Source organism: Eutrema salsugineum, unplaced genomic scaffold (assembly GCF_000478725.1).
Source record: "Eutrema salsugineum unplaced genomic scaffold, Eutsalg1_0 scaffold_10, whole genome shotgun sequence".
In the NCBI taxonomy this organism is placed as follows: domain Eukaryota; kingdom Viridiplantae; phylum Streptophyta; class Magnoliopsida; order Brassicales; family Brassicaceae; genus Eutrema; species Eutrema salsugineum.
This window is the reverse complement of record NW_006256908.1, coordinates 7,998,054-8,020,584: the sequence shown is the minus strand read 5'-3', so window position 1 is coordinate 8,020,584 and position 22,531 is coordinate 7,998,054. Positions and strand designations below refer to the sequence as shown.

General features: G+C 41.6%; 6 protein-coding genes and 2 non-coding genes across 11 annotated transcripts; 4 read left to right on the top strand and 4 right to left on the bottom strand.

The window, feature by feature from the left end:
- The first annotated feature begins 433 nt into the window (after nucleotides 1-433).
- Nucleotides 434-1,631, top strand: LOC18027069 (E3 ubiquitin-protein ligase ATL9). Its single transcript, XM_006410593.2, has one exon. The coding sequence runs from the start codon at nucleotides 477-479 to the stop codon at nucleotides 1,563-1,565; it is 1,089 nt and encodes a 362-aa protein (XP_006410656.1). The 5' UTR covers nucleotides 434-476; the 3' UTR covers nucleotides 1,566-1,631.
- A 9,457-nt stretch (nucleotides 1,632-11,088) lies between these two features.
- LOC18027068 (RING-H2 finger protein ATL38) lies at nucleotides 11,089-12,048 on the top strand. Its single transcript, XM_006410592.1, has one exon. It carries the CDS (start codon nucleotides 11,089-11,091, stop codon nucleotides 12,046-12,048), a length of 960 nt encoding a protein of 319 aa, XP_006410655.1.
- Nucleotides 12,049-12,119: 71 nt separating this feature from the next.
- On the bottom strand, nucleotides 12,120-12,203 carry TRNAL-CAA. Its single transcript has one exon. It is a non-coding gene; the product is annotated as a tRNA-Leu (tRNA).
- A 159-nt stretch (nucleotides 12,204-12,362) lies between these two features.
- Nucleotides 12,363-13,426, bottom strand: LOC18027067 (phosphatidylinositol N-acetylglucosaminyltransferase subunit C). Its single transcript, XM_006410591.2, has one exon. The coding sequence runs from the start codon at nucleotides 13,272-13,274 to the stop codon at nucleotides 12,363-12,365; it is 912 nt and encodes a 303-aa protein (XP_006410654.1). The 5' UTR covers nucleotides 13,275-13,426.
- Nucleotides 13,427-13,687: 261 nt separating this feature from the next.
- Nucleotides 13,688-16,239, bottom strand: LOC18027066 (translation initiation factor eIF-2B subunit epsilon). The gene has a single exon (XM_006410590.2). The coding sequence runs from the start codon at nucleotides 16,175-16,177 to the stop codon at nucleotides 13,925-13,927; it is 2,253 nt and encodes a 750-aa protein (XP_006410653.1). The 5' UTR covers nucleotides 16,178-16,239; the 3' UTR covers nucleotides 13,688-13,924.
- Nucleotides 16,240-16,461: 222 nt separating this feature from the next.
- LOC18027065 (cationic amino acid transporter 5) lies at nucleotides 16,462-18,494 on the top strand. Its single transcript, XM_006410589.2, has one exon. The coding sequence runs from the start codon at nucleotides 16,611-16,613 to the stop codon at nucleotides 18,321-18,323; it is 1,713 nt and encodes a 570-aa protein (XP_006410652.1). The 5' UTR covers nucleotides 16,462-16,610; the 3' UTR covers nucleotides 18,324-18,494.
- Nucleotides 18,231-22,445, bottom strand: LOC18027064 (vacuolar-sorting receptor 5). 4 transcript variants are annotated; one of them, XR_002896498.1, is made up of 14 exons: nucleotides 22,022-22,445; nucleotides 21,020-21,715; nucleotides 20,830-20,918; nucleotides 20,695-20,764; nucleotides 20,541-20,624; nucleotides 20,378-20,454; nucleotides 20,211-20,292; nucleotides 20,026-20,108; nucleotides 19,866-19,929; nucleotides 19,650-19,778; nucleotides 19,475-19,581; nucleotides 19,221-19,372; nucleotides 18,850-18,920; nucleotides 18,231-18,437 (listed from the first exon to the last, which is right to left on the bottom strand). XR_002896498.1 is itself a non-coding variant. In XM_006410588.2 (12 exons), the coding sequence occupies exons 1-12, from the start codon at nucleotides 22,314-22,316 to the stop codon at nucleotides 19,271-19,273; spliced, it is 1,878 nt and encodes a 625-aa protein (XP_006410651.1). In that variant the 5' UTR covers nucleotides 22,317-22,445; the 3' UTR covers nucleotides 19,197-19,270. The 4 variants fall into 4 exon arrangements, 1 of the variants encoding a protein (XP_006410651.1); XR_002896499.1 differs by lacking the exon at nucleotides 18,850-18,920 and having other exon boundaries at nucleotides 18,408-18,437; XR_002896500.1 differs by lacking the exons at nucleotides 18,231-18,437; nucleotides 18,850-18,920 and having other exon boundaries at nucleotides 19,197-19,372; nucleotides 20,049-20,108.
- TRNAT-AGU lies at nucleotides 19,036-19,109 on the top strand. The gene has a single exon. It is a non-coding gene; the product is annotated as a tRNA-Thr (tRNA).
- Nucleotides 22,446-22,531: the final 86 nt, after the last annotated feature.

Sequence of the window (22,531 nt, the reverse complement as noted above, 5' to 3'; positions counted from 1 at the left end):
ATAAGAAAAATCTATATTTTCTTTGGTCAAGAACAAAAAACTATTTTAAGACATTTTAATGGATGTGAGTAAACATTTATTTTCTTAAGTCCTTTTTAAAAGAGTTAAAGTTTCAGATTGAGATTTATCACCATTTAATTATTGTGATCAGTAATAATTATTATGAGATTCTCTATTCATTTGGAAATTGAAATAGATATGGTCACCACGCACCAGTAATTATATGATGCATATTGGTGTTGTTTCCTAGGTGTTAAAAGTTACAAAAAGTTACATCAGACTTCTTCAAAGTCAAAGTTGTGAACAGGTCAAATAAATTCCCTTTTAATAAAATAAAAGGGGTGCTATGATCCACAGTGACGCAGGCCACTTTTACACCACCGTGGATTTCATAATCAGACGTTGACTCTATCTCCCCCACCTTATATTTTCACACCAAAACCTTTTCTCCTCAATTTTCATACGATGATCTTCATATGGCGATCCTCGACACAAACTCCAGCCGTTGGATCCTCTTGTTCTTGCTCTTCCTCCATTACGCACCGTACGGATCCGGTCAGACCACACCGCCTGTACCGCAAACGAAAGCCAACGACCCAGTTGTTATAGTGATCACGGTTATGTTCTTCGTCATCTTCGTCATGGTCTTCGGTTCCATCTTCTGCCGTCGAAGCACGGCGTCGTTTTACCCGCGGCCTTCAAATTTCCGATCCACCGACGCCGACGCCGAAGCCCGCATGGTCAGAATCAGGAGGTCGGCGGCGCGTGGACTCAACGCCGAGACCATCGAGTCGTTTCCGACGTTTGTCTACTCGGAAGTGAAGGCGGTGAGGATCGGGAAAGGAGGCGTCGAGTGTGCGGTTTGTCTCTGCGAATTCGATGACGACGAAACGCTGCGTTTGATGCCTCCTTGTTGCCACGTGTTTCACGCCGATTGCGTCGACGTCTGGCTCTCCGATCACTCCACGTGTCCTCTCTGTAGAGCGGACCTCGTCCTGCAACAAGAGCGTGGTGATACTGATAGCTACTTGGTTTCGGATCCGGGTACGGTTTCGTCGGGTTCGGATCGTGAGAGAGGGGTTTTGGAATCATCGGACGCGCATTTGCTGGACGGAGTGACGTGGACGAATAGCAACACAACGCCTCGGTCAAAGTCAACGGGATTGGCCAGCTGGCGAATCACCGGAATCTTGTTCCCGAGATCTCACTCGACCGGTCATTCGCTGGTTCAACCGACAGGGGATCTCGACCGGTTTACGCTGAGGTTACCGGATGATGTACGGAGGCAACTGACGAAGACGATGACGATTAGACACGTGGCGTTACCTCAGGCGAGGAGTTCAAGGAGCGGTTACAGAAGCGGTAGCGTCGGGAGCGAGAGAGGCGTTTACTCGTACGGGAGGAAGATGCGGCTGCATTCGCTCTCTTTCTCCTTCTCTTTCCGGAGTGGTTCCGTACGGTCTGCTTTCGGCGGTGATGCGGTGGCTCCGCCGAAAAATTTTCCGGCATCAAGTGAATATGGTGAACGGTCTTTCGAACGGCTCCGACCAGATGAACGAGTGTAAATAAGATTTTTTTTTGTTTTTTTTCTAACCTATTCAATTGTTTTTTGTGATTTAATGTTACGCCTCTTGTTTGGTTTTTGATATTTGAGGATGACCAACAAACATGACAATTATTTTTTGTCAAAAAAAAAAAATCGTTTGAAAATTGTCAGTTTCCGAAAATAAAAACAATGCATGTGTGAGAGATTGTGAATTATTGAAATGTAGCATACAACAAGTGAACTCTTTTATTTATTTTTAAAGCTTATTTCACCAATACATAAAATGTAACTCCAGTGACTTATAAAAAACACTTCACGAATTTGATGAGATATCAGTTCAATTCACTTAAAACATTTTGAAGCTCGGATAATATCTAACCAGAATAGAGTAGCTAATTGCTACAATTCTATTCAGAAAAGCTTCTATTGTTTTTACCTAGCCTCCATGAGGATTAACATAATTATCTGATACCAATTTGAATGTCGAAAGCTTTTATGTAAGGCTTAACACTCTTGTTTACCATTTATAATATTTATGTCTAAAAAGGTGGTCGTGGCTAAATCATCAAAGAGATATAAGTGAGAAACCTATCGACTATCGACTATACCTTCCTCAAATTTAAATTTTATTTTTCAGTTTGTAAGATTAACAATCCTCTGAGCTTATTCATGTTATACAACTGATTTCCGTTGATTTGGACCAGCTATTAGATGCCGCCAATCTCAAGAATTTTCCCATCTCTTATAAATCACTGCTCCTACTACCAGCAACCATTGTGATTGGACTTCTAATCATGCAGTTGAAGAAGTGGTTGGACAGAATGATCATTCAGAAATTTCATGCACATCACCCAAGGAGATATGAATTAGGTTAATGTCAAAGCAGAAAAACAGTTTCATAGATTCTACAACACAGTGGAGGCGCTTAATGTGGATTTGGCCATTCTTTACTTTGACAAGGTAGTACAGCCGCTATCTTTCATCTCTCTACTAAACTATATGATTGAAAAGATGTCAAAGCTGAAATACTTTCTACTTTCTAGTATTTCAATTGAACACCCTTTAGCACACACACATACAAAAAAAAAATATTGGTCATATATTGTACAACTATTTTCTAACAAAACAGAATAAATGTACTCTTGTTATGAGATCAAATAATGCATGAGATTTTTTCATTTGATTATACTTGTAAATGTTTTTAATACTAAAATTTTTTTTTGTCATCTTTTTGATTAACAAACTTAAAGTTACCAATTGCTTACAATATTTTAAGAGATTATAGAACGCACACATTTAGTTCTAACTTCTTTAGCTAAACGATCAGAATCATGGTTTACAACATGATACGATCCGAGGAGATCAACTCTGAAGATAAGGCAACAGGCGAATTCGAGATCGTGACTTGGAGGGATGGATGCGATGATATTGGTGTGATGAAGTGATGGTGGCGCGATGAGAGATCGATGGAGGGAGATGGTGGTGTGATGCGGCGGATCGATGGTTTGAGATGGTGGTTGATGGATTCGTCGATGGATCGTGAGAGGGATGTGATGGTGATAGCAGAATCTCTTGTAAACAGATTAGTTTTAAGAGATTCGAATTTCAGAGTTTTTAGTTCTCAGAAATCGAAAAGAGAGAAGAACACGTTAAAAGTTTGATCAAAATTCTTCACTGAATATGACATAGGCGATTTTCTCTTTTTTATAGACTAAGAGAGAAAATCGCAGCCCTAATAACAAAACAACATGGAGTTGGAAATAAAACAACAAGAAGTTTAATTTGAAAATAAAACAGCGAGGCGTCCCTTCTAAACCTAAGTGGTGCGCCTAAACAACTAGTGCATAAGTCATTGTGACTTAGCACGTTATTACCCATTAGTAACAACTTCTAAGTAACTCGACGTAGCAATGATTTCTGCCTCGTTAAAAACCTTGGAGAAGAACCTCCTTGCCTTCCAAAATCCTCACCAAGGAAAATAGTACAGAATCATCACCTAAGTTACCTAGTCATTGTTACTGGGTTCTTCATTCTTCAAGATAGAGATGTTGAAGATGTGAGCTCCAGCCTCCTGGTGATCGCTGTCCTCCGTGGCAATGAGTGCGTGAGCCTCCTTAGCCATCTCTCTAGCTCTGGAACGAGTGATCCTGCCAGCTACCTCTGGTTCCTCCTCCTCTGAGCTGGTCACAATCATATCATCCTCTCCCTCTTGAAAAGGATTTGCCCTCAAATCTGAATCTGCAACAAAAGGAAGCAAGTCAGAAACATTGAAAGTATCAGAAACATCATACTTACCTTGAAGATCAATCTGATAGGCGTTGTTGTTGATTCTTTTGATGACTGCGAATGGTCCATCAACTCTGGGCATTAGCTTGTTCTTTCGCTCAGCTGGAAATCGCTCCTTCCTCAGATGGATCCACACCAGATCTCCTTCTTCGAAAATCAGTTCCTTTCGCCCTTTGTTGGCATGTTTCTCATACTGCTTTGTCTTCTTCTCGATGTTCTCCTTAGCCTTAGCATGTATTCTTCGGACCTGTTCAGCTTTCTCCTTGCCATTCAAGCTGCATTTTCCACTTAAAGGCAAAGGGATCAAGTCTAGAGGTGATTGTGGATTAAACCCATATACAATTTCAAAAGGAGAAAAGAGAGTAGCAGAATGCTTAGCGTGATTGTAAGCAAACTCGACATGAGGCAGGCACTCTTCCCATGTCTTGAGGTTACTTTTCACCAAAGTCCTTAGAAGTGTAGACAACGTTCTATTCACCACCTCGGTTTGTCCATCGGTCTGAGGATGACACGTAGTTGAGAATGAGAGCTTTGTTCCCAGCTTAGCCCAAAGCGTTCGCCAAAAGTGTCCTAAGAACTTCGTGTCTCGATCTGAAACGATAACCTGTGGCATTCCATGCAGTCGTACTACTTCCCTGAAAAACAAGTTAGCTACATTCACAGCATCATCTGTCTTGTGGCTAGCGATGAAGTGAGCCATCTTGCTAAACCTGTCAACAACTACAAAAATAGAATCTCTACCATTTCTGGTGCGAGGTAAGCCAACTACAAAATCCATAGAGATATTAGTCCAAGGTTGAGAAGGAATAGGCAAAGGAGTATACAAACCGTGAGGCTGAACTTTACTCTTAGCCATCTTACATACGACACATCTAGAGCAGATTTTCTCAACGTCCTTCTTCATGTTCGGCCAGTAGAAGTGCTCTTGTAGCCCAAGAAGTGTCTTTGTGACACCGAAATGTCCAGCTAATCCACCTCCATGAGCTTCTCGTACCAGTAACTCTCGAATGGATCCTCGTGGTATGCACAATCGGTTACTGAAGAACAAGTATCCATCCTGTCTATAAAATTTCTCACAGGCAAACTTATGACATTTGGCATAGCTCTCAGAAAAGTCAGTGTCAGATTCATAAAGATCTATAATATGCTCAAATCCAATCAACTTTGATGTTAAAGTCGAAATAAGAGTGTACCTCCGGGATAATGCGTCTGCGACCACATTATCTTTACCTTTTTTGTACTTAACAATGTAGGGGAATGTCTCAATGAACTCCATCCATCGCCCATGTCTTTTGTTAAGTTTCTGCTGACCCTTGAGGTGCTTTAGAGACTCGTGATCGGTATGAATGACGAATTCCTTAGGCCATAAGTAATGCTGCCACGTCTGGAGAGCTCGAACCAATGCGTATAACTCCTTGTCATACGTGGGATAATTCAGCGTTGATCCTCCTAACTTTTCGCTGAAGTAAGCGACGGGCTTCTTATCCTGCATAAGAACTGCTCCAATACCTACACCAGAAGCATCGCATTCAATCTCAAAAGTCTTAGTAAAATCAGGAAGTACTAGTAAGGGCGAATTGATAAGCTTCTCTTTAAGGGCTGTAAAAGCCTGTTCTTGCGCCTCTCCCCACTTGAACCCCACGTCTTTCTTGATTACTTCGGTTAAAGGCGCGGCTATGGTGCTGAAATCACGAACAAAAAACCTGTAGAATCCTACTAAGCCATGGAAACTTCGGACTTCTCCAATATTCTTGGGGGTTGGCCACTCCTTGATAGCTTTTATCTTCTCTTCATCTACTTTAACTCCTCCTGCACTTACTACAAAGCCTAAGAAAACAATCTCGTTAGTGCAGAATGAACATTTAGATAAATTAGCAAAGAGAGATTGAGAGCGAAGAACATCAAGAACCGATCTGATGTGATCTAGATGTTCTTCCAAACCTTTACTGTAGATGAGGATATCGTCGAAATAAACCACTACGAACACGCCAATGAATGGTCTCAGGGCATGGTTCATTAGTCTCATGAAGGTGCTGGGAGCATTGGTGAGGCCAAACGGCATAACTAGCCACTCGTAGAGTCCCTGCTTTGTCTTGAATGCCGTTTTCCACTCATCCCCTTCCTTCATTCTGATCTGATGATATCCACTCTTCAAGTCGATCTTAGAGAAGATTGTCGACCCACAGAGCTCATCCAGCATATCATCTAGCCTTGGGATCGGATGCCGATACTTCACAGTGATGTTGTTGATAGCTCGGCAGTCTACACACATCCTCCAGGAACCATCCTTCTTTGGCACCAACAGAACTGGAACCGCACATGGACTCAAGCTTTCTCGGATATGACCTTTGCTCATCAGCTCCTCCACTTGCTTTTGCAGCTCCTTAGTCTCTACAGGGTTGGTTCGGTATGCTGGCCTGTTAGGTAAGGCTGATCCTGGTACCAAGTCAATCTGATGCTCTATCCCGCGAATTGGAGGTAGCCATGGAGGAATTTCTACTGGAAAAACGTCCTTGTATTCCTGCAAAATCTCAAACATAGCACTAGGAAGCTCCTGTGAAGGGTTAGTACTAACAAGGGATTCCTTGTACACAAACATAAAAGTAGTCATTTCAGGATCAAAGAGTTTAGAAAATTCACTGTGGTTTATGTAGAGGCTGTTGGCGACTTTCTCCTTCTCCTTGAGCTTCATTTGAACTTGATCTTGATAAATCTCGGTAGGCGTGAGAGGTAGGAGGGTAATTTTGTGACCTTTGAACTCGAATGAGTGCTTGTTGGTGTAACCGTCGTGTATCACCCTACGATCTGATTGCCACGGTCTGCCTAGCAACACATGACTCGAACCCATGGGAATGACGTCACATAGAATCTCATCTTCATACTTCCCAATGGATAGAGAAACCATCACTTGCTGAGATACGGTCAAGGCTCCACTGTCATTCAACCAGTGAAGCTTATACGGCCTTGGATGAGGAATAGTCTTGAGCTGGAGCTTCTTAACCATCTCTTTGCTTGCAGCATTAGTACAACTTCCTCCATCTATGATCAGGCTACAAACTTTTCCTTGAATGAAGCATCTCGTATGGAACAGGTTCTCTCGCTGACAAGTCTCTTCAGGTTGACTCTGAACACTCAAAGTCCTTCTGGCAACCAGCATCTCGCCCACAGCAGCAGCTTCTTCCTCTTCCTCTAATTCATATTCGGCCTCTGAATCCTCTTGACGAACTATCTCTCCTCCCTCATGTAACAAGAAAACCTTCTTGTTTAGGCAATCTCGAGAGTAATGTCCCATTCCTTGACATTTGAAACACCTCACATTGCTGATAGAAGTGCCACCTCGAGGCTTGAACTCAGCTTTAGCTTCTTCTTTAAGTCCAGTGGAGGGTTGTTTGATGTCTCTGGAGTAAGCTGGCTTGCTGATCTCCTTAGGCTTCGGCACACTAGGCGTAAATGTGGACTTGAAATTTCGCCGCTTGACTTGAGATTCCACCAATTCAGCCTTATGCACCATCTCTTGTATATCTGTGAAATCCTGAAGTTCCACCTTGTCTTGAATTTCTCGGTTAAGTCCTCCAAGAAATCTCGACATTACCATCTCTTCGCCTTCTCGTAAATCTGCACGAATGACCAAAGTTTCCAATTCTTGATAATAATCTCGAACAGACTTCGTACCTTGGACAAGGCGCCTAAGTTTGTTGAGTATCTCGCGCTGATGATGGGCTGGAACGAACCGCTTCCTCATCTGTATAACAAGCTGATCCCAAGTAGTAATCGGAAGTTCCCTCAGGCGATTTCTGGTGACTCCCAACTGCTCCCACCATAGAAGCGCGTACCCATGAAATTCTGAGACTGCAATCTTCACCTTGTTGAGCTCATAAGTTCCTTGGACCAGAAAATTAGACTCCATCTTCCTTTCCCAATCTAGATAAGCTTCGGGATCATTGGTTCCATGGAAAGGAGGATACTGGATTTTGATATGACGCAGCTGCTGACGTGGAGGATCATAATCTCGAGCATGTCCTCGGCCTCGATCTCGTCTCACAGTTTCTCTGCTATGATCAGAGGCTTCGTCCTCCTCATAGTATTCTGGATCTGATTCCAGGGTAACTCTATGTCCAGCAATATATTCCTCTCGGCGGTGCTGACGATCTACCCTTGGGCCATCTCGTTCTGCACCAGTAGGATTCCTCCTCGGATTAAACGTAGTCTCTCTGCCCCCAATCTGGCTTCGACTGGACTTAGCTTTAGTCCTGGCTTCGGAAGGTGTTGGGTGGCGTGGAAGTTTCCGGGAAGATCCTATGTGCCCTTTACCCTTTGCTAAGCGCATTGCTTCCGAAGGAGTTGGAGTTTGAGACGACTCTTCTCCACTTGCACTGAGGTCTTTGAGCAGATCAGTCATCTTCGTCTCGAACTTGTCATTGAGTTGTTCGATTTGTTGTGTGAGCTGAGTTGCTATGGCCTGATTCGCTTCTTTAATTTGTTGAGACATTGCTCGGTTCAGAGCTTCCATCGCCTCAGCCGAAAGCTCCATGGTACCTGAAAATTTAAAAAAAAAAAACTCGCAGTAACTTGTTCTAGAAGAAATCACAAAAACAGCAAAACTAAACTCATCATAAAAAAAAAATTAAAAGATCCCCACGAAATCTAAAAACAAACTTAACGAAACTAATGAAATTTAACAAAAATTTTTTTTTTTGTGTACTCTTTTTTTTTTTTTTTTTTTTTTTTTTAATCAAACGAACGAAGAAAAACGAAGACTCACTTAATAGACCTAAACGAAGACGAAAATACTAGACTCTCTAACAAAACCTAACAAAAACGAAGCAACTAAATATCAAGTTTAACGAAAACGAGAACAATCAAAGCCCTAAACTCGATGTACCAGACCTAACGAATACGATGAACACGAAATATCAAACTTGACTAAATCGAAAATTAATGAACCCTAACACGATCTCGCAAACTCGATTTGAAGCAATAACTAACAACGATATGATGATTCAATAAAGCAGAAGACACACGATGCAAATAATCACTAGAAGTCGTCAAACCCTAATGATCTAAGCAGCGAAATCAGAACAAGGAATCAAATCAAGTATGGCGATTTTAGGGTTAGAGATTTCTCAGCCTTTGGTTCAGAGTTGGCTCTGATACCACGTGATACGATCCGAGGAGATCAACTCTGAAGATAAGGCAACAGGCGAATTCGAGATCGTGACTTGGAGGGATGGATGCGATAATATTGGTGTGATGAAGTGATGGTGGCGCGATGAGAGATCGATGGAGGGAGATGGTGGTGTGATGCGGCGGATCGATGGTTTGAGATGGTGGTTGATGGATTCGTCGATGGATCGTGAGAGGGATGTGATGGTGATAGCAGAATCTCTTGTAAACAGATTAGTTTTAAGAGATTCGAATTTCAGAGTTTTTAGTTCTCATAAATCGAAAAGAGAGAAGAACACGTTAAAAGTTTGATCAAAATTCTTCACTGAATATGACATAGGTGATTTTCTCTTTTTTATAGACTAAGAGAGAAAATCGCAGCCCTAATAACAAAACAACATGGAGTTGGAAATAAAACAACAAGAAGTTTAATTTGAAAATAAAACAGCGAGGCGTCCCTTCTAAACCTAAGTGGTGCGCCTAAACAACTAGTGCATAAGTCATTGTGACTTAGCACGTTATTACCCATTAGTAACAACTTCTAAGTAACTCGACGTAGCAATGATTTCTGCCTCGTTAAAAACCTTGGAGAAAAACCTCCTTGCCTTCCAAAATCCTCACCAAGGAAAAGAGTACAGAATCATCACCTAAGTTACCTAGTCATTGTTACTGGGTTCTTCATTCTTCAAGATAGAGATGTTGAAGATGTGAGCTCCAGCCTCCTGGTGATCGCTGTCCTCCGTGGCAATGAGTGCGTGAGCCTCCTTAGCCATCTCTCTAGCTCTGGAACGAGTGATCCTGCCAGCTACCTCTGGTTCCTCCTCCTCTGAGCTGGTCACGATCATATCACAACATGTGATATATGCACGAAATTCCTTGTACCATTTCTGCATGCAAGCCAACTTCTTAATGCCTTGGAGATAGATTGAAATTCGGGAATGATCTTGCTTCTTGATTATGTGGCTGTGGCAGAATGACATGTGATCAGATAGATGACTTTAAACAAGTTTGCAGCGTCTACACAAAACATTACATTCTTGTACCCGAGACGTCCCACATATAGCATTATTATACTAAAACATTAAAACTTATTATAAGATTTTAGTTTTTAATGATAAATAAATGGCATGTATTCCAAAAATCATCTGATCCGACACAGTTTAAAATTATTCCATCTTATATGCGTGAAAGAGAGATTATCGAATTGGTTATATAATAATATTGATCTTTGATTTACTGCAGTTTGTCAGATATGGCTCGGGTATTCATTTTAGAATTAAAACGTTAAGATTAAAAAAAAAAAAAAAATTGTAGAGCCATTATAATGAGCGTAAGCTTTTTCATATCTTTTAACTTTAAAGTCAGGGTAAGTTTTCTGATGAATTTTTTTACTTTCATTCCAATAGGCCATATCTTTCCTTTTACAGTCTATCATTAACAAACTCCATTACAGTGTTACATGCAGATCATGGAATGGGGTGGTTTTTTTCCACTTGGCGTCTTTCGGAAAGGGCCACTTTACTAATTTCTAGTAGGTTTGACTTGACTAAGAAATCTAGAATACATTACAGAGGCAGGTCTGTAAATTAATCATATATCATATATAGGAAAGTTTGCTTGTGAAGAGATTATTTACTGCCTTAATGACACGTGCCACGAGATGAGTCGTTGTTACTTGATATACCTAATAAATTTACCTCCAACAAATTTCATATTTTTAAAAGTAGAATTTCTTTCCTTGAATCGATGTTGACATTTAGGATCTAAATGTGATATCGATGGAGGAACTACTCGAAGATGTATATGGAAGCCAACAAATTGGTCAATCAAATACAATATACAGTAGGTAATCTCATTATATATATCAGTTTATGGCAACTTATTGGTTATTAAGTGTTAAATTTGGTATAGCCATGTATATTTGAGTGTGGACAAATTACATTCTCAATTTATCTAATCTATAAAGCAAGCAAAAGAAAACAAAAACGAATAGAATACTTTATTTTTTTTTGGTTCATGACAGTCATAAGGTAATTCTTGAGAGAAATATTAGATTGTTGATCCAGTCCATGACGTACGAACCAGATACGACGATGGCGCAGCCTGAAATCGAGACAAAAGAAAGCGACCTAGTCATCATAGTAATCACGGTTTTAATCTTCGCGATCTTCGTCGTGGGTTTGGCTTCGGTTTGCTATCGCTGGAGCTCTCGCCAATTTTACCAACTAGAGCAATCCGTTAACCCGTTCGCAGACTCCGTCGACGGATTCATCACAGTCATGAGGAGTACAAGGAGGAACACGGAGGCGCGTGGGATCAACGCGGCTATCGTGAAATCGTTCCCGACGTTTCTCTACTTGGAGGTGAAGGAGCGGAAGATCGGGAAAGGCGGGGTCGAGTGTGCGGTGTGTCTTTGTGAGTTCCAAGACGACGAAACGCTGCGTTTGATGCCTAATTGTTGCCACGTGTTTCACGCTGATTGTGTAAGTGTCTGGCTCTCCGATCACTCCACGTGTCCTCTCTGTCGAGTGGATATTGTTTTCCGACCGTGTGAGGAGAGCAATCCGGATCACGAGCAAAGCGTTTTAGATTCTACCGACGAGCATTTGGTTGATGGTGTGACGTGGACCAATAGAAATAGACCGCCTCGGTCATGGTCAACGAGATTGTCCCACTGCCGAATTTCGGAAATATTATTCTCGAGATCGCATTCGACCGGACATTGTGTGGTTCAACCGGTAGAGAGTGTCGACCGGTTTACAATCCGGTTACCAATAGATGTCCGGAGGAAACTGACGAAGAAGACAATGGGCCACGTGGCGCTAACTCAGGTGAGAAGCTCGCGGCTTGGTTACAGAAGCAGAAGTGCAGGAAGCGAGAGAAGCCTCTTCTCGTACCAACGGAATAATTATATTAACCGGAGGCTGCATTCAATGACTTTCTCCTCCTTCCCTGATTGTGTAGGGTCCACTTCCGGTGACGGAGATGCGGTGGCTCCGATCGATTTAGGCGAACGGTTGTTTGAACAACTTGAGCTAAGTGATCGAGTGTAAATATGCCAATTTTTATGTGTGTTTTCGCTATCGTTTGCCTTTCGAACATGACGGTTTTTAAAAAAAAATATTGTCAGAAGTGGGATTTGAACCCACGCCCTCTTTCGAAGACCAGAACTTGAGTCTGGCGCCTTAGACCACTCGGCCATCCTGACAATTTTGATAATTAGATTGCAGTATCTACTATAGCCTACCGTTTTATCCGATTAAATATCAGAGGCATACAATTCACCTGAGATTCGTCCATCGGTATTGAAACAAAACAGAGCAACAAGTTCTAACAAGTAAGACTCTAGACAAATTCCAAAGAGTTATCAATCTGTAATGTCGAAACAAAGTTTGGCTTCATCCCAAGGACCATTGATCTCAAACTTGTACTCTTGCATCCTAATAAGCCAATAAGGGCACACAACATTGACAAGAACCACAAGCACAAGAAAGAGAACGAAGAAGAGTCTATGAAGCGCATAAACGGAGTACAGCGTCAAACCCATCAGAGCAAACGAGAAGCAAAGATGCAATCCAAAAGAGAATTTCTTGATGCAGTAAGTGACGAGAGGAGCAAATAGAAAGACTTGGAGTGAGAAGAGCATCACAGCAAAGACATGGAGCCTAGAAGGAAGGCGCGAGGCAACAAAGACGGACGCTACAATGGAAGCATTGAGAGATATACAGCTCGTCAAATTCGGGCTTTTCAATGCTCCTGGGGCTCTAATGGTGGAACCAGAGTAATCGTGCAAGAAGAGATGGAGCAAGAGGAGGGAGACAGTGACTGCCCATATCGAATCAGAGCTGATTGATCTCGTGAGCGTCTGGTAAATAGGAGCTAAGATGTAGAGACCCGTGGTGAAGAAGGAGATGTTGACGACGTAACGCAAGAGGAGGCTCAAAGAGAGCATTTTTTCTTCGGTTAAGAGGAGAACTAAGAACCCTGATGCCAAGAGGGAGAGATCAAGTAGCAAGAGCGAGTTCTCGTCCAAAGATGATCCAAGAGTGTGGACCCAAACCAAGACGACGAGCGCAACGATGCAGAGGTATTGAGAGATTGAGACAGAGTCTTTCATCACCTTGAGCAAATCACGCCTCACGACGTTTGCGTTCATCACCATTTCTTCCAGGAACGATTCGTCGGTGTAGTTGTCGTCGTATCCGGTTTGCATCCCTCCGTAGGCTACTTTCCTCCATTTGGGTCTCGGAGTTAAGTCTCCGGCGAGATTCTTCTCCATTGGGAGGAGGTTCCGGATTCTCGGGTTCCAAAATTAGGCTTTCTACGAACTCGCGAATAAATTCGACTTCGAGAGAGGGATGCGTAAGCAACGATTTCGTCTAAGAGGAAGATCGAAGAAGCAGTGAATCGAGAGGAAGAGATAGCGAAGCAGGGACGGGAGAGATCTTGAGAATTAGCGGATGCTATTATTTGTAATAAGAGAAAGTAGTGGGGACTAATTTGGAAATACTTGCTAACTTTTGTGGTTTTAACGCTATTCTATAAGAAAATTTACAGAGATTTTGCAGCTCTCAAACTAACTCCTTAGGTATCAGAGGAAGAAACTAAATCTGACATTTTTGAGACTAGAAAAGGGGACAAAAGTTTACATACATAACAGTAATATTATATTTGAATTTTTTAAGTCGAATATAGGATAGCTAAACATGAGATTTAAGAGTCAAAATACATATATGTCAAGCGCAAACATCTGCAAACTCGATGAATGAGAAAATATCTCATTAAACAGAAGAAACATGGAAAACAAGATTGTTGATGAAAAAACAGAGAGCCTCTCTTTAATGTAAATGATCAGTCAAAATACGAGGCCATCAACTGCAAAAAATGAAATTCCATTTGAAAGCCACCAAACTCAGGTTGGTTACCAGTTCAGCCATCTTCTTCTTCTTCTTCATCTTCAGTTTCATCTTCCTCCTCAGCTTCCTTCAGCCACTGTATGAAGGGCTCACATTGCTGCAGATAAACTTTGTCAGCTTCATCCGCGCCTGCTTTCTCTTCCGCCCATCTCAAGATCGCATCTTCTTCTAACACATCTATGTTATACAGAACACGCAGAATCTGAGAAAACAAAGGCCCCAGCTCCCTCGCAGTTTCCTGACACATCTCTTCAAGTTTCATAATCACTTCTATCTGTTCATCGATTTGCTTTACATAGAACCCAAGAAGTCCCTTATATTTTGTCATGATACTCGCCGCGTTCCTCAACAACTCACCAGCAGAGTTATGTGGAGTATCAACTGCCAGTTTCATCATAGAGTAGAATGTTGCTCCAGCACAATCTGCAGATTCCATGTTGTACGACAACCGGAGTGAGTTAATCTCCAAAATCGCAAGGTCCACTGCAAAACCCTCCTCAACAGCCCTTAAGAAGGTACCTTCAACCTCTCTCTCAAAGTAGCCATAGTCATCAACGGGATCATTCAAATCAGTGTTAATACTATCAGCATCAGATTTCAACTCTCCAGAAGTCGGGACAACACTTTCATCCTCTATGTCATCATCGTCCATGGCCTGAGTTATCTCAGCAAGTTTATCCTCGGGGATTGGTGCAACAGAGTGCTTCCACTCCTCATCACGAGCCCCTTCACACACTTCCCATATGTAACCCGCTCCATCGGGACCAAGCTCAGATGCTTTCGACTCCATTTGCAGATTTAGACCTGACAAATGATCTGCAGTCCCGCTGCTACTGTCCGCATATTCCAGTTCTTCATCGCTGTCTTCTTTAGTTGGCTGTTGAAGTAAGGAAACCTTTGAATACGCAGGTACAATAAAGTCGCGCCCAACATCAACCTTGAAAGACAGAACAACACCAGGCTGCAAAACAGCCCCTGCTCTGATTTTCACATCATCACAGACAATAGCGTTCCTTATCTCACACCCATCTTCAATAGTGACATTGTTCCATATGTATGAGCCTTCTATCACCACATTTGATCCAATAGAACATCCATTCCCAATAACCGAGTTCAAGATTTTATCCCCACTCCCAATTTCTGTGCCATATCCAATGACAGTGGAAGATCCAACATCAGCAGATCGAGATAGAATTGCATCAGAAGCCCTGTACATCCCTTGTCTCCCAAGCTTTAGAGGGCGATTCCCACTGAAGTTGATATCTGGTACATACGGATACGTCCACCTCTGGATTATATCCTTGCTAACTGTGTCATAGCTTCGGAAATTGTCGATCCTAGCAGCATAGCTCGAGTGAATCTCGTGAGTGAAGATCTTGTAACCCATAATATCATCAACAAGCACACCCTTGACGAAATGACGGCGCAGATGCTGATAATCAAAGTTATCTTCAAAGAGACTAAGCACCTCAGGAGAACATATGTCAATGTAGCAATCCTGCATATCATTGTATAGTAAAACAGATGGATTACTATCTAGCAATGACTTATCTAAGCAAATCGTTCCTCTTGCATGATCGATCTTGTCCTCCTCGTAGTAAAGGAGCTGCTTTGTTAACGGATCTACAGCAATGAAGAGTTGATCGGTTCCTAGCCTTGACTGATGCGTGAGAGGAGAAGGTTTCGACTGCTTGATAACCATCGTCATGATGGCTTTCTCATCTTTCTTCTTCCTCTCTCTGTGTTCTTGAATCAAATCGGCGAGTGGCATATTGCTCACGGTATCTCCACTAACAAGAACAAAGTCACCTTGAATCTGAGACGTCTCTGCTTCTTGTTCATAGATGAAACGCAGAGCATCTCCAGCACTAATTGATTTGTGCGACTCTATCGTTCTCACCAACAAGCTTGGGTGCGAGTACCATTCGGAGTTCTTTAGGTAATCGATAACCTGCGTCGAGTGAGCACAGCAGAAGACGAAAACTTCTTCTATCCCAGCAGATTCGAGCCATGCCAAGGTATAATCAATCATCGGGACATTCACTAGCGGCAACAGTACCTTTGGGCGTTCTAGGGTTACGGGACGGAATTTCGTGGTGAAGCTATCGGCGAGAAGAATTGCTTGCAACCGTTGACGACTCTGTTCCTCCGATTCATCTGAAACCCTAGCGCCGCCTTTCTTCTGAGCACCCACATCGCCTTTCTTCAGAGCACCCACATCGCCTTTCTTCTGAGCACCCATTTCGCCTTTCTTCTGAGCACCCATTTCGTCTCTCTCCTCTCTCTCTCTCTCCGTGTGATCAATTCAATCGAAAATCCACGAAGAGACCTAAAACCCTGAGTCTAATAAAAACGAAGGTTAACTTGTGGCGAATTTAGAAATCAGGATTAAATGTGCTCTTTATATAAAAGATCGAGGTCTTGTTTGCAAATTCATCCTTTTAGGTACAGTATTCCCATTTCCTTGGCTAAACAGATTAAAGACGCCAAGTTTTAGAAAGACGAAAGCGAACTTTAACTAGTGGGGTAGCTTTATTGAATGGACAGTCACAAGTTGAGGATAGTATCGAGAATTAGTACAAAACTTGTATGAAACTTCTACTAGTCAAACAATGGAACTGATTGGTAGCCCCATGAACTTAGATCTCCTCCATAAACTTAGGAAAGAAATCCCAAAGCTCTGAAGCAGAGAGAGAGAAATGGATGGTGAAGAGAGAGGGTACTGGAGATGGAGCAAGAAGGATTTCTTTCCTGAGGAATCTTTCCAGAGCTTGGCTAGTTACAGAGCAGCTCTGTCTCAGACATGTTCAAGGTTCAAGAACAGGTTGGTTAGTAGGTCTGATGATGAGAACGAGCGGTTCGAGCTCAGGAAACAGAGCGAGCACGAGATGAAACGTTGTCTCACGTGGTGGGATTTACTCTGGTTCGGATTCGGGTCAGTGATCGGGGCTGGAATCTTTGTCTTGACAGGTCAAGAAGCTCATGAACAAGCAGGACCAGCTATTGTCTTGTCCTATGTTGTTTCAGGTTTTTCCGCAATGCTCTCTGTCTTCTGCTACACGGAGTTCGCTGTGGAAATCCCCGTGGCTGGTGGTTCGTTCGCTTATTTACGGATCGAGCTCGGAGATTTCGCAGCTTTCATCACTGCAGGAAATATACTTCTTGAGAGTATAGTTGGAACTGCAGCTGTTGCTAGAGCCTGGACTTCATATTTTGCAACTCTTCTGAATCGCAGCCCAAACGCTCTACGGATCAAAACTGACCTCACTAGTCCCGGTTTTAACCTCCTGGACCCGATAGCTGTCTTGGTTTTAGCTGTTGCAGCTACACTCGCATCCATAAGCACCCGGAAGACTTCATTGCTTAACTGGATAGCTTCTGCTATCAACACTTTAGTGATACTTTTCGTGATAATCGCAGGTTTTATCCACGCCAAGACCTCGAACTTGACTCCATTCTTGCCTTATGGACCCGAGGGAGTGTTTCGAGCAGCTGCAGTTGTGTACTTTGCATATGGAGGATTTGATAGCATAGCAACAATGGCTGAAGAAACCAAGAATCCATCAAGAGACATACCGATTGGATTACTCGGTTCAATGTCGATAATCACTGTGATATACTGCTTGATGGCATTGTCCTTGAGTATGATGCAGAAGTACACAGAGATAGATCCAAACGCAGCTTACTCGGTAGCGTTCCAGAGCGTTGGAATGAAATGGGGAAAGTACTTGGTGGCTCTTGGTGCCCTCAAAGGGATGACTACTGTTCTTCTAGTAGGAGCATTGGGACAAGCACGATACGTTACTCACATTGCAAGGACGCATATGATACCGCCTGTATTTGCACTTGTCCATCCCAAAACCGGAACACCAATAAACGCAAACCTCCTTGTAACAATCCCAAGTGCTCTCATTGCTTTCTTTTCAGGTTTAGATGTTTTGGCGAGCCTCCTATCGATAAGTACTCTTTTCATCTTCACAATGATGCCCATCGCACTACTAGTGAGGAGATACTACGTTAGAGAAGTCACTCCAAGAGCTGATCTTCTTAAGCTTATCATTTGCATCTTGATCGTTGTTGCTTCTTCAATGGCTACTTCAGCTTATTGGGGAATGAGACTCAAGGGATCATGGATCGGATACACAGTAACAGTTCCTTTCTGGTTCTTGGGGACATTGGGGATAGTATTCTTTGTTCCTCAGCAGAGAACTCCGAAAGTGTGGGGAGTACCGTTAGTCCCGTGGATACCGTGCTTATCGATTGCTACAAATATCTTTCTCATGGGATCTTTGGGAACTCAGGCTTTTGTAAGGTTTGGGGTTTGCACTTTAGTCATGTTGCTATACTATTTTTTGCTTGGTCTTCATGCTACATACGATATGGCTCATCAGAAAATCGTGCCTAGATCTTAAACTTATGATATCAGCGAGGGAATGCAAGTCTAAAAGTCTCCAAAATCACTCTAATGTCGTTATTCTGCTTTCAAGCTTTCTACATGACTTGCTTCTTTCTGGCATCTGTGTAACCTGCAAAGGTGAAGACATAAAGTTTATACCTTTTTTGGATATTGATAAAAAGAAAAAGCTTTCCACAAGCACTTTCTATTCAAACATGAAACAGAAATTCTGGGAATATAGAAGAGATAGAGAAGAAATAAAGCAAGGAGTAAAGTACTACTGAATCCAAACAAAATAGTATAGTCTTTGTTCCAAAAATGTCTCTACATGCATCTTTTAAAACCCCACAAATGTGTAAATCAAAATTGGCATTAAGGTAGCATCAACAAATCTCACATCCTAAAAAATGAAACTAATTCAAGCTCAAGGGATTAAGGCAAGGCAGAAGTAGTGTGATTCAACAGTAAAGCTAGATCAAAACTCAAACGAATACAAAAAAAAATGAAAATCCTAGAATCGGAAAAGGATAGAGATGTTGTACTCTAACGGCGGCGACGATGGAGACAGGAGACAAAACGTTCTCCATCTTGCTTCAGTGTTTGATAACCATTTCTATAAAAACAACCACCCTTATTAATGTTCAATAAAAACAACCTTTATTATGTTCTTTATGCAAAAACAAAAAACAAACAAACTTATTTATCTTTTTGTGACGTTATGTTCAAACGCTTTCATAGCTCAGTTGGTTAGAGCACCCGTTTAGTAAGCGGGAGGTCTTGAGTTCAACTCTCAATGAAAGCATATTTTTATTCCCTTAAAATTTTTTTGGTTTTTTGCATTGCATATTACTTCCACAACCATAGATTAACGCCTCAAAAAATTGATTCATGACAAAAAAAACACCCTCTTTACCCATTCTAGTATAGTTCCAACCAAGATTTAACGGTCATCATTACAGACAACTAGAGTTCTGTTCTGTTCTGCTCCGATTCTTCATGAATGTTTTTGCTATCAAGAGGTATGTACTGAGACATAATAGACACTATCTCTGAATCCATGTAAGACTGCATTGAAATTTTGATGAAAACATAGAAAAAATGAGAATTGGAGTTTAATGAATGATGATCCGGGCGTAAGAGAAGTCACAAGTAGCAAAGTGACATTACCTTAAGGTGGTACTTGTAGAATATATAAGCAACGAAAGAGATGCCTGCAACGGCAGTTAGACCCACAATTGTGAACAACCATCTGCTTCTTGATTCACTTCTTCTCTCTGCATAAGCCGGTTTGGATGTAAACATCGAGAGGTGTTCTAATAATATCTAGAAAAAGTTTACATACCAATACAAGTGTCTTGTTCTTTCATATAGAGACTTTTGTTAGAGCATTCGCATTCATATCCTCCCCAATTGTTCTTGCATTTGCAGCCATCACATTGACAAGCTGATTTCTCTTTGCATTCATCAATGTCTAGTTATGAAGCGATCAAGATTGGTCAAAGACAAATGACAAGGAAACTCTATTTTACCATGAACAAACTTGTCGAAATATTTTCACCTTCGCATTTCAGACCATCTCCGTGGAAGCCTAGAGGGCAACGACATCCTGATGTGTCCGAGTTCTACATCGAACAATCGAGAGAAAAGACATACAAAAAGTAAATAAAAAAGTTTCAAAATTTAGCAACAAGTGGAATAGAAAGCAGCGTTCACTTAACCAAACAAGCAGAGAAAGTTTGACCCTTTTTGGTTTCAGACCAGCAGCCTCCTTCGTTCATGGAACATCTCGCAGGTCCATAAGCTGTATCAATAACAATAATGTTAAGAAAAGGACCTTTTCAGACTAGTGAACAAAAATGTGTAAATGAGATATATCGAAAAAAGAAGTTTCAAGAACATGTACGCTTGCAGGAGGTATAACCATCTCCTTTATATTGAACACCATGGACAACCGGGCACTCGCATACTCTTCCCCTATATGTGTCCTAATAAGAATTCATGTAATCTATGAAGAAGAGATGAAATAGACTGGTTAAATCATCATCGGTATATCGCTCCTTTTCACTATACCTTGCAAGCCGTTACATTAAATCTTTTATCTTGCCAACATCCACCATTTGCTTCAAGACATTCATTGGTCTCTATATCTGTTGTCAAATGGAACAAGAAGAAAAGTCTTTTTAGTATGTTCTTGTTGGAATACGACTAGCTTGCTTGAGGCAAATGGCTTGACCTGCACTCAAACATATTGGAGGTTCGGTTCTCTCCTTGAATCCAGAACATATAGCCTTCAGCACCGAGGTTCTCTCGAGTTTACCTGAACATGGAACAGATTAAGACTATGTAATCTTTGAACTTTTTGATACGGAGAGAAGGAAAGAGCTTACCACGATATTGAGCATTGTTGATGATCAATGTTGGAAAGATTGTGATAACCCCGCGATTCTCTTGGCCTAACTGTACTTCAAAAATGTCATGAAAGAAAGAATAAACAGCTCTGTGAATTTGAAGAAACATCGAACCTGAAAAGCTTGCTCGGTTTTTAGAACTTCATTCTCTACATCAGCATCAGGATCACCAATGCATTTCTTGATCTTCTCAAGAGACAAACCTGAGAAAAAAAAAACAAACAAATATCCCTGAAAACTGTTAAAGAGAAGAGATGCAATCAGATTGTGATATCTCTCATGAAAACAAAAGGCCATTTTTTACCAAGAGATTCCACGACAGTATCCGCACATTCTTTGCTATATTTCTTCTCCTTCATAGAACACCTGATGTTAAAATCTGTCACATAATCCCACCAGACCCAAGAACTGTTCTTCTCCTTAGCCACTCTATGAACACATAACTGTCTCAGGTTCTCGTAAACGACGTCTTTCCCATTATATCCATCTTCAAAGTCTTGTTCAGGGTCAGGAGCACAATACCTCCCTTGGTTTATACACTGAGTCTTACACTGCATGCTATGTAGAAGCTCTTTGGGACAAGACCAAGAAATGTAATGAGGTGTGAACAAAGTATGACCGCCTTTTTCGAGAATCTGAGCTTTTCCCTTGAAGTTCTTTATGAAATTCATCTGTTCATTGCAGTGTACACCACATTCATCATTAGTGTTAGCCCATAGCTCATACTCAACTCTCTCATCAGGGTTTGGTATGGACTCACTCCACTCTATTTTCAAGATTACTTCTTCGCCTCTTTTTAGAGCTTTCTTGAGGCTGTCTCCGAAAGAGCAAAGGATCAAAGCCGATGGGATGTTGATTTTATCTAAAAAGTGAGGATCTTCGTCTTGGGATTCCTCTGGTGAATCCATTGTTATTAATGGCTCAACAATGTTATCTGCTAGTAAAACAGCCGCTGCACCGGATTGTTGCCCGTTCCATATCTTCAAAGGATAGTTACACACTAAAAAGAAGAGAGAATAGAGTTGAATCTACTTACCCTCAACACAAATCTTTCACCATACAAACCTCATCAGTTTCAGAGAAGCAGATGTTAACTAAAACTCTCCAAACTTTCAATTAGATTCTTGATGGAACACTCGAGATTTCTTAGTTCTTAATAAATTCTAGAAATGGAATGAGATTCTGACAAAGTCTCTAATGTCAAGTACAGAACCAAGAACGTTCAGTCTCATATGTCAATTATGATCAAGAAATGTCAACTTTCAACACTAGGAAGTAGGAACTTTTGAATTTAGATTAAATTTACCTCCACGATCAATGAGGAGGATGGTGGGATAAGGAGACTTGGGCTTGAAGGTTTTGTTGAAGGAGTTACATCCGTAACTGCCTTTGCCTGCGTAGACGACGGAGCCGATCATGAAACCGCCGTAGCTTGGGATGCCAAAGGTTGCGATGGCTGCGTCGTGCTTAGCTCCCATTGCCCATGAGTTAAGAACCGTCAAGCTGCTCTTTTGCACGAAGAATATCGCTGAAACTCCGTTGACCACCATGGTCAACGCTAGAATCAGAGCAAAAACGATTACTTTACTGCTTGGAGACATTGTCCTCAACAGCGTCTCTCTGTTTTTCGAAAGTTTCCCGTCAAAATTTGCAACTATTTCCAGAGAAAAAAGTGATCTGAAGCTAATGTATTTGGAAGAGAAGACAAAAGTTGACAGAAGTCAGCGGAGCTACCATGACTCTGCAACTACTGTTTTTTCCACACATCTGTCTCATTATAAATTAAAGTTTCGGAATTGCAATAAGCCAAATTTAG